Source organism: Vombatus ursinus, unplaced genomic scaffold, assembly GCF_900497805.2.
Source record: "Vombatus ursinus unplaced genomic scaffold, bare-nosed wombat genome assembly UNPS02014798.1, whole genome shotgun sequence".
Taxonomy (NCBI): Eukaryota; Metazoa; Chordata; class Mammalia; order Diprotodontia; family Vombatidae; genus Vombatus; species Vombatus ursinus.
In genome coordinates this window covers 55,432,155-55,443,446 of record NW_020954576.1, presented here as the reverse complement: position 1 = coordinate 55,443,446, position 11,292 = coordinate 55,432,155, and the positions used below count along the sequence as shown (strand labels likewise).

At 43.1% G+C, this 11,292-nt stretch overlaps 1 protein-coding gene across 2 annotated transcripts in view; it reads right to left on the bottom strand.

The window, feature by feature from the left end:
• The window catches only part of LOC114049542 (double-stranded RNA-specific adenosine deaminase-like), a 31,233-nt gene extending 23,541 nt beyond the window's left edge, over positions 1–7,692 (bottom strand). Inside the window, exon 1 of one of the 2 annotated variants that reach the window (XM_027870784.1) lies at positions 7,624–7,692. Coding sequence is in view for 1 of the 2 variants with exons in the window: in XM_027870781.1 (XP_027726582.1) it covers positions 7,473–7,505 (33 nt within the window). In the remaining variant the exon portion in view is untranslated. Of the gene's footprint in view, positions 1–7,472; positions 7,579–7,623 lie in introns of those variants that run through there. The other variant, XM_027870781.1, reaches the window with a different exon arrangement.
• Positions 7,693–11,292: the final 3,600 nt, after the last annotated feature.

Genomic DNA, 11,292 nt, shown 5'->3' with positions numbered 1-11,292 from the left:
GCTTTCAAAGAATGCATAAATGAATGCTATCAAAGATGGCATTTTTTTTCCCCTGGGAAACTCACTACAAAAAAAAACAACTCCATAGCACTCAGGATTTTCTTCACATAAAAGTTACAGGATTACATTCGATAAAAATAAAAGACAAAAACGAAGAGATATGTGAACCACATCTAAAACTGAGAGTCTCCTAGGATTTGTAAACCCTGTAGAACTACTAAAACACAAACAAATCTCAATAATTTAGCCTGGGAGGTCTGGGGAAAGTTCAGAGGGGGCTAGAAGGGTAAGGAAAAGAGTCTCTCTAAAATTAGTTGAAAGTTACCCAAAAACAGTTTTATTACCTTTAAGACATTATATATTATAAACAAAATAGTGGGTATTGGCAAATAAAGCATTGAAAATAACTATTCAAAATAGGTTCACATTTTATAAAGATCTCATGTTTTATCATTGATTGTGAACTTTTTTTTTCTTTTTTTAGGCAATTGGGGTTAAGTGACTTGCCCAGGGTCACACAGCTAGTAAGTGTCAAGTGTTTGGTCTGAGAGCAGATTTGAACTCAGGTCCTCCAGATTTTAGGGAGGATGCTCTATCTACTGCGCCACATAGCTGCCCTGATTTTGAACTTTTTATTCAGTAAGAATCATATGAGAGGCATCATGGCAGAGTGGACAGAGCTGACCTTGGAGTCAGGAAAACCTGAGGTCAAGTCCTACTTCTGACATATATTAACTGTATAACTCTGGGTAAGTCACTTAATCTTTCATTCTCCAAGCAACTTCTAAGAATACAAATTGCAGAGAAGGTGCCAACTGCATTGGAAGGAGGAGTTATCTCATTGGGAGTTCCCTATATCAATAAAATCATAGGTCTAGTCCCATCCCAAGAATCATGAACCTTGAATGCTCTTAAATATCAAATTAATGGGGTCCAACCTAATACGTTTTTGCTCTAGTGAGATTGGTTCATCTAATGACAGCATAGTTGCTCTGTTGGTAGTGTCAAATGAAAAGAAAATAGAGGAAGTCCCCCTGCACATGCTGGATGGATTTCCTGTGCTGACCTTAGGGGAGGCCATGGGCAAGTCACAAAGGAAGGACAAGGCCCAGAAGAAGCTTCAATCTGGAGCTCACAGACCACACAACTGTTGCAGAGAAGTGCAAATGTAAACTGTTTTAAAGACAGGTCTGGAGACTTAGAGCTTCATGAGCACTTGAGGGACACTGGGTACAATGTCCTCATTTTATAGATAAGAAAACTGAGTCTCAGAGAGGCTAAGAGACTTCTCCAAGGTCAAAAAGATAGGAAATGGCAGTGTCAGGATTACACCCCCACTCACTCCACATCTTACCCTCTTTTCCACTTTTCTCTCCAAGGCCTGCACTGCACAAAGAGGTTCTACGTACTTGCTCCAGTTTTCCATACCCCTTCTTGTCAGATATTTCTCTTTCAAGTTGAATTTAAATTCTCCCAGTTGCAATAGATACCTCCCTCCATCTCCGTAAAACCAGTTAGATCCTACCTCAGACTCCTGCTCTTCAGGTTAAATAACCTCAGCTTCTTTAAACTTTCTTTAGGTACAAGCCTACAAAAGATCCCAATGCAGTAGGTCTATCCAGCTGTTACCCTTTGATCCAACATAGTATACTATAATAAACCATTCAGTGAAGTTTCTTCCCTAACCAGAAGATCAGTTTGTGCCAGCACTGAAACAGGAAGATGAACAGCTCCTGTTATTTAATCTTAGCAGCTCAAGTAACTGCTGTCTGTCTTATTCATAAACGTTACATCTCCCTGCCCATTTCTAATCATTTTACCTTCTCAGGTTCAAGGTGGTGATAGAAAACTCTTGTTACTTCCTGCCTACCCACATTCTAGGCTCCAGTTCAAAATGAAGTATTCTCAGTCCTGACATCTTCCTCCTGCTCCCTATTAGCCCTATGTTTTCCTCTTGTCTTTGCTTTATGCCTGGAATATCTTTCTTCCTCTTTTTCCCTTGCTAAAATCCTTTTAAACTCATCCTTTAAAGCTCAATTCAAATATCACCTCCCCCTCCAAGTTTTTCCTGATCCTTTGCCAGAAGCTCAGATCTCACATAGCACACTGTTCTATACCTTTTTAATGTAATACTGTGTTTTCCATTTATCTAAGTTTGGTCCCATCCCTCCTCTCCACCTTCACACTATAGGTTCTGGGAGGGCAAGGGCCTATTCTTATCCAAATGTTCTGATTCCCCTAGCACTCAGCACAGTGCTCTGCACACAGTGGCTTCTTAATAAATGGTCTGCTGACTGAACTGTTGTCTCATCCTGGCAGGCCTCCGCACCTGTGACATGGGCTTGTCACATCATGGAAAAAGGCACAGGCTTTTTAGGTGAAAAGAATGAAGTGTATGGGGGACAAAAGGAGACTATACACTGTGGATCTTTGCTCTGTGTCTGTGCCTGGATGCAGACATTAAGAAGATGGCTAAAAACTCAACATGCTGTTCCTGCTCATTCCCTTCCACTGGATCCAAGAGTAGGTTCATTCAATATGGCCTCATACTTTCAATGTGACAGCTTCACATACTCCCTTGCTCTTTTAATTTGCGCCCCTACTAATGGATTTTTGGCCTGTGCCTACTTCTTTGCCTATGCAAGGGTCCACAAATTTTGGCTCCAAAAGTCAAGAAAACTCTGTCAGCTTTCAACTAATCAACATACATTTAGAGAAAAAGACTGACATAATGCACTGCACCAGTTTTCAAGCTCTCAAATTTATTAAAGGGGCTTTATAAGGGTCTTCATAGATATTCGGAAAAGGCTCAAAAAGATACAGAGCTAAGTGCATCTGGCTAAGGGATTTCTTGGTACAAATACAAAGTAAGCAAAAGCCTGGGTGGTCAGGACTCCTCTCCTTATGCCTATAAGAAGTTGAGCAGAAGTGATGACTTTATTTTACATCTGCTATCAAGTAGCTAGGTGGCACAGTGGATAGAGTTCTGGGCTGGGAGTCAGGAAGACCTGAGTTCAAATGTTGCCTCAGATACTTATTAGCTATGTGACTCTAAATAACATGTAACATGTAAATAACATCTCTCAGACTCAGTTTCTTCTTCCGCAAAATAAGGATAATAATAGCACCTACAGCACAGGGCTGTTGTGAAGCTCAAATGAGATGCATTTTTAAAAATTAAATTTTAATAAGTATTTATCAAGTGCCTACTATGAACCAGGGACTGTGCTAAGCATTGTGCAAACCTCAAATGCCATATAAATGTTAACACAACACATGAAAAGGAGCAATCAAAAACACACATGAACAAGAATAATGAAACAAATGATTTCGATTTCAGGTAAGACTGTGCCAAAAATGCTAGACACCATGGCAACCATTTTCTAGATTTATCAAATCCTCCTCTAGATGAGGATGGAAGTTCCAGCCTGTCCAATAGGCAGAAAACTTAAACTGTATGGAGTTTATAGGAAGTTGACCTCTTACCTTTACTAAAAGGTAAAACTCTGCTAAAACAGTGCATATTACTGATAATAGGATGTGGTTTCAGAAATACTTAGACTTCAAGGGCATACCTGAAACCCAGGGGCGGGAGAAGACTATTTGGAAACAACACAAAGGCTTTTAAAAAATTTTTCCCACCTTACTGCTACCCAGTGTTACATATGGGAAAGGCAGTAAGGGATGTAAGCAGGGGTGAAGAAGCCAAGGCAATTAAGGAAGAGTTCTATAGCAGTATCAACAGACTTGCAGGATAATTTAGAGAATCAAATATTAATAACAGGAGACAGAGAAGAAAGGCTGAACAATAGAGCAATGGACACTAGGTATAGAATTGGAGAGGTACAACTGATCCCTTTATTCACCTACCGCTTTAAAATAAGTACATGTTATTATGAAAAACATTTTGGAAAAGGTGAGGGGGGGTGTCATAAACCCTTCAGGGTTGTTGTGAGGATTAATTGAGATGATGATTTTGAAATGCTTTTACAAACCATAAACTGATAAACAAGCTACGGTATCATTATTATGAATCCCAATTACTTAATACAATTTTAAGACAGTTGGGGCCCAGACTGAACTTTTCATATAATATTAAATCAAGCCTTTCTGACCTGTATAATTTTTAAATGGTTAGATTGAAATCAAACCTTTTCAATCATCAGTCCATTCAACTGAGAAAATAACTAGTTTTATTTTATATATATACACAAAAAGAAATTTGCCCACCTAGACAGTATACTGAGCCTTCTGCTAAACACGAATGCCCCAAAAGGAGAGCTAATGGTATCAGGATCAATGATCTTAGCTGCATTTTACCTCAACCTTCCTAAAATTATATCTAGCATAAAGTTTCTGCCTTTCCCAAAGGGTAGCAAGTGAAAAAACACCATTCAGATCAACCAAGAATAAGTAACAGGCTCCTCCTATTTATCACTCTGATCTTAATGTTTTACTTGGATTACTTCAGTCATATCAGAGATGGAATCATAAAAAGACTTAAAGAGACACCTCCCCTCCAAAATAACCCCAACTATAAATATCAACACTGCACAATCACCTTGCTCTTCCCAAGTTAATGTAACCATTGGCTGCCCCTCCCAAAATGTAGCCAGTCTGTTGTGTGGAAACTGCCTTTAACAACTTGGTCTAGGACTTAGATAAATACTAGGGAATTTAGCCTGGTGCACACAAAGATTAAGTGACTTGTCCAGGATCACTCAGTTATTAAGTGTCAGAGGGTGGATTTGAACTCAGATCTCCCATCATCTAAACCCAGCACTATTTCTACTATATACACTTTTTTTTAAAAAAACTACTTTTTTATTGATGTCTTGTTTTTTACATCATCAGTTATTCCCTATACCCCTCAAAGAGAGTCATTCCAGATAACAAATATTTGCTATAAACACTTTCAAATAAATTCAATGATTAAGAACTATTTGTATCTAATGCCAAATGATCATTATATGTTGACTAGAAAACTTAATCCAAGCAGTTTCATTCATCATAGTCCAAATCTAACAGATACTACACTAAGTCACCCTCTATCTCTGAAGACCACTGCAGAACCCTAGTGATACCAAATACATGATCATTGAGAATCATGGAAAAATTAGCAGCATGCCTCACATTAGTCCTACAATTCAGTTTTCTATCTTTGGCATTAAAAAAAAAAAAGCCTATTTTGAACTGAAGCACACTTTTTTCTTTCCCCACACAATTTAAGACCATCAAATTCTTCTGTTTTGAAAAAGTACTCTCCTTACTGTTGTAATAATAACACAAATGCTTCTTTACCCCTCCCTACATGACTTACTGGCTTTCCCATGTGTAACACTTGGTAGCAGTAAGATGGGAAAGATTTTTTAAAAGCCTTTGTATTGTTTCCAAATAGTGTTCTCCTAGTGGCTAGCTAAAAGAAGAACTTGTAGGATGGACTCATACCTCTCTTAGGGTAGAACTAACAACATACAAAGAAAGATCATTCATTTATTCAATAACATTTAAATGGTTAGTGTTAGCTACAGCAGCCACTGACTGATAAAAAAAAAAAATCTCTTCCTTTTCTGTTGGGGGTACCACCCTACAGCTGAATCCGGTGTCAGGGTCTTTGTGATATGTATGTCTCTTTAGCTTATTTGGGCCTCATTTTCCTCATCTATGAAGTAAGGACCCCCCTTCTAGCTTAAAATCTGAAATATAAAAACAGCTCTATCCTTACAAATAAAATAAGGTGAGTAAGGGATTCTATGAGAAATTGTTATTGCTGTAAATGTTAGACTTCTAAACTTAAGTGACTTGGGCTTCAGCAGTCAATATACTAGGTCTTTGTGATCTGTGTATCTCTCTCCACATTTCCTTTATAAGAGGAGGCACTGGATTGGGATCATAAGGTCATAGATCTACAGTCTGAAAGGATCTTTGGGCAGCTTAATGCTTCTTCATTTTACAGAGGAGGCTCAGAATGGTAAACTGACTTGCCCAAGGTCACACAGGGTAGTACCAGAAGACTTGAACCCCAGAGCCAGTGCTCTTTCCAAATGTCCCACAAAGGCCTGGGCCACTAACCAAGATGTACAATCTTTGGCACACCACTCCCCTGTCTGGTTTCTTTCTCTGAAAAATGAGGGTGCTGAAATGCCAATTGATCAATGCTGTCCAGAAAACTTAACCCAAGCAGATTCATTCAAAATAGTCTAGATGATATACTAAAATAAGTCTATCTATAAAAGCTTATGAATAATTGATAAACCTATCTCTGAAGATCACTACAGAATCCTAGTGGTATCGAAAACTAAATTCACCCTCTTTTAAGCCTGCATTCAAGCACAACAGAAAGAGCACTTCGTTTGGAGACAGAGCCTTTGGGTTCCAAAATTCACTCTGCTACATACTATTGTGCGCAAATCAAAAATTCTCCGAGCCTCAGTGTCCTCATCTGTAAAAGGAAGGGGGTGGACTTCATGCTGTAAGCGCCTCCTTTCTAGCTCTAATGTTCTATGGGCTCTGTGATAGAAAGAGTTAACGACAGGTTCATTTTTTTTCTCCTGTCCTTTCTGACTTTTTTTTTCTCCCTCACATCTGGAGCAAAACGTCTGCAGAGAAGCCGAAGCAAGACTGCGGAAAGTTCTTTTTCTTTTTAAACAGGAAAATTCATGACTCTGAGGTCTTCAAACGAGGGGAAAGCCTCTTCATTGGGGGTGGGGGAGAATCATGGAAAAATTAGCAGCATGCCTCACATTAGTCCCACAATTCAGTGCTTCCTCCTCCGTATGACATACATGCCCCAGCAATCCTGCTGGATCCCTCGCCTGCCTGCCTGCCTCCGTCCTCAGGGAACAAATCACAGCCCGGGACTGGTTCAGGAGGAGTTTCCTCCCCCATCGTCGATTAAGGACCGGTTTCCTCCGCTGGATGCTAAGATGCTAGATGCACGACGTAGACACTTGCACCCTGCACTTCCCCCGCCCAACCCTCCCCCCTCAGCTAGTTTTAGGCTGGAACCAGGGCTGCTGCCCCCCTCCCTCCTCCCCCAGCCCCCAACTCCGAGCTCTTCCAACCCAAGGCCCCGGTGCAGGCTCACCCTCGGGAGCCCGGGCACCGCGCCAAGCAGCCCGCCGCCGCCGCCTCCGCCTCCCCCCACCCCCTGCGGTGGCAAACGTGGGGAGGGGGCCCGGGGCGCTTCAATCCTCCCTCAGAAGGCGCATGACCAACGCTTGGGGGGTTCGCTCAGGCAGCCGGGGCTGCGGAGGCCAGCGGGCGGCAGGGGGCGAGAGCAGCCGAGCGCGGCCGGAGTGGGGGGCGGGGGATGCGGACGCGCACGGCTGCGGGGGGAGGGGTGCGCGTGCGCGAGGAGTGCCCCCCCCCCCCAGGAGGTGGCAAACGGCCTCCGGAGGCGGGGTGGACTCCCGGCGGGGCCCGCAGCCTCACTCTCCCACCTCCTCCCCCCCTTCCCCCCTACAACTCACCCATCGCGCGCTCACAGGTGCGCGCTCCCCCATCCGCCACAGTCAAGACCGGCGGGCGGCGGGCACCTCGGTGTCCGGTTCCAGGAAGCTGGCGGTGATGGAGGAGGAGGAGAGGGGGGCGGAGGGAGGAGGAGAAGAAGAAGGCGCTTACCCCGTCTTCCAATTCGGTGGGAGCCCGAGTCCGAGGCTGCAGCGGGTCAGAGGGCCGCCAGTTCCCACCCCCCCCACCCCGACCCCTCTACGTCTCCCTCTCTCCCTTCTTCAGGCGAGAATCAATGGTCCAGTCGCGCGATGGTGACGTCATCGGGCGCCGCGCGGGGGGGAGGAGAGCAGGCTCACGTGACTTTCAACCATCCCTTTCTTCCCTCGCTCTCCTCCGGATTTGGGGTTTTGTTTCCAAGGAGGAGGAGGCAAGATGAGTCTGTTTCCTCGGCCCTCCTCCCCATCTGCCCCCATCCTTTTTCCTTTTCTGTAGCGCTGTTGACGTGGGCTCCCCGGCGGAACTGGGGGCGCGGGGACCGGGGGAAGGGGGTCTGCAAGGTGACAGTTTTAGTGCAACTCTGATCATACCCTTCTTGACCTTGATTTCTCTGCCAAAAACACTCCCACCCAGCCACCCCCCCCTCCCCGCCACATCCCCCACAGCATTTTTCTTAATTTCTTTGCCGCATTTGGTTACGCTGAAGGATCCTCCATCTCTTTGGTGAAGGTTGATGTTGATTACGCCCCTCCGGCCTTCTCCATCCCAGCATCTCCAATTTCCCTGCAAATCTCCCATAGAACATCCAACCCAGCCCTGGAGGTTGGATGGTCTCCTGGGCCTTTTGATACCTCGAGGCCACAGTGTAGCACTGCGGCTACCCACCATTGTCGTTCAGTTTCTTCTGGGCTACCTGCTTTGTTCTAAAAACATCCTTCTTTTACTTAAAGCATGGTAGATATTTTAACTTCTGTTCCCTTCCCATGGTCCTCAAGTTCCTAGGTGTCTTCTGGAAAGCTGTTTTGACCACACCACAGAGTTCTCTAAACTGAGTTCCTGTAAATTGCTATCAAAAGGTCAGTCAGTCAACAAGCATTTATGAATTGCTTTCTATGTATTAGACACTGTATTGAGCATGGGTTTATAAATAAAGGTTTAAAAAAAACAAAGCAAAAACCCCAACAATCCTTGCTCTCAAGGAGCTAACAGTCTACTTGGGGAGACCACATGTAGACATTTGAACAGAATAGAATAGAGCTAACAGAGGGAAGGCAGTAGCCTAAAGGGGACAGGGAAAAATCTTATAGAAGGTGGGATTTTAGCTGCTTATTGACAGATTGAAAAGGTTCTCTCGACTTTAAACTGCATTAAGATAAAAAGTAATCCCATCTAATTTGCACATATGATCAGGATGTGGAAGGAAAAGCCAAACTATGGTACTCAAAAGATGGTTAATGAAACAAAACACCCAAATCTCTAGCATGTCTTGAGGATTTCTCTTTAACAAGCTTAACAGAGGGATTGCTAGTTTAAGTTTGCTAAACTGCCAGCACACTTCAAAATGTCTGGCAGCTATATCAGGAGAAAAAAAAAAAGATCATTTTTTTAGAGGAGAAAAACAAGCTGATGAGTTTCTCCCCTGCTAAAATAAAAACAAAAAGGGTGTAATCAAAATTCCTGGGAGGGGGAAGGGACTGGAGGAGTCCCAATAAAAGTAGGAATCAAGTAGGAAGTCTGGAGATACTTTGAAGGCATTATTGGTTTAGAGGAAGAATACACTTTAGAGATCATCTAGGCCTGTTGTGGGGAACCTTGGGTCTCAAGGCCACATATGGCCTTCTAGGTCCTTGATGTGGCCTTTTGACTGAGTCCACATTTTACAGAACAAATCATTTTATTAAGGGGATTTGTTCTGTGAAGTTTAGATTTAGTTAAGGGGCTGCACTTGAGGACCTAAAGGGCCACATGTGGCCTTGAGGCCACAGGTTCCCCACCTCTGATCTAGGCCAACCATTTAATCTTACAGATGAAGAAACTGAGACCCAGAAAGATCAAGGGACTTGCCCAAAGTCAATAAGTAGCAGAGCTGGGATAAACAGGGATGTTTCCTATAATCACAGATCAGTTCCCCTGAGAAAAGGTGGTACTTTGTGAATGAGATAGATACAGGCAGGAAGAGAAGTATTTGTGCTCACTCCTTGGGGAGCCTCATGGGATGCCTCTTGGTGCTCATCAGGAAGACTTAGATTCAAATCTTGCTTCTGACACATACTGGCTGTGACCCTGGTCAATTAACTTTACCTCTCTGGGACTCAGTTTCCCCATGTATAAAATGAAAGAGCTGCCTAGATGACTATTTAAAGTTCTTCTGTCTCTCAAGATATGATCCTGTGGTTCTCTAAAGAACAGACTAATAGCTGCAGCACCAACGCCAATGGGCAGCAATTGCTTCCTCTTCAGCCTTACAGAAGGACAGCTTCTCAGGATTTCCTTGCTGCACTCCCATGACGGCTAAACTCTCACTAGATTGGTACCAGATTGCTGATGTGGGGTCAGGGCAAGGTGATATATCTTTATCAGGGGTTAAAAGTAATGCTAACAACAAGAATAACATCTACATAATAATGGGTTTAAAGTGCTTTTCTTGTCTTAAAACCCTGAGAAGTAGGTAGGGCAAATATTTCATACTCATTTTATAGATTAGGAAACTGAGATTCAGAGGTTAAAAATCTTATCTAAGGTCACACAGCTAGTAAGTATCAGAGATGGAACTCAAAATCTTGACTAGTGCCCTTTTCACTCCACTACAATGTTACCAAAAGTTATCCTAAAGTCAGAGTTTCTGAGTCCTAGTTTCTTAAATATTAAAATTATATATAAAATTATTTATATGTAAATATAAATATTAAATAATAAAATGGGAACAACAATATGCTATTTGTGTTATAAGATTGTTGTGGAAAAAGTCTATTATATAACACCTCTCTTCCCACTCTGTTTCATTTTTGGAATGGGGGTCTAGACAGGGGAAATATGATTAGTATAGGTTTGAGCAAAGACAGCCCTGGGATGCAAAAATATTATCACATGTAGCATGAAGCCCAAGCTGAAGGGTAAACCTAGACACATAGCTGTCTGTCCAACCCAGCTGGTCATACCTTTTGCCCTGACCCCTGTTGATCTGGTACTTCTTCAGGACATTTGGCTTGGGTGAGAGGGAGTGGTGAACTTGTTTTTTTCCTTGGGATAGCTTGTATGAGACCTTCAGTCTTGTCAGCCAGGTGAAGCAAATGTTTAATTATTTCACTTTTCAATCTTCCCAACTAGACTGTAAACTTATCAATGGCAGATATTTGCATTTTTATACTTTCCCCTAGCCTAATTCCTTACACATAGTAGCCTCTCAATAAATATTCATTGATTTCATTTGATTCCCCTTAGGTTCTGCTTCCCAACTTGGGTCCTGAAGGGAGAATTTGAATTGTCCCCTAGGGGTACTTGGTAGCATCCCTTTTCCTTTTCAACCTTTTTCTCTTCATCTCTATCACTGTGAGGGACTGTCTGATGTTGGCTACTGCCAGGTGGACGTTGTGGCAAGATTGGGGTAAGATCTGGGTATTTGGAAGTACCGAGGCAGGGGCTGTGGTAGGCGGAGTTGTGGTGTACTGGGATGGTCTGGATTCGGAGAAGCCCTGAGGCAGTGGGCAGTGCTACGTGAGATAAGCTGGGGAAGGTACAGTATACAAGGAAGTAGCCAGAGCATGCTCTCCTGAGGCAAAGGGCTGTGCCACGTGGGAGTGGGATGGCAGAGGATGAGTTCCCTTTGCTTAGTCCCCTCCC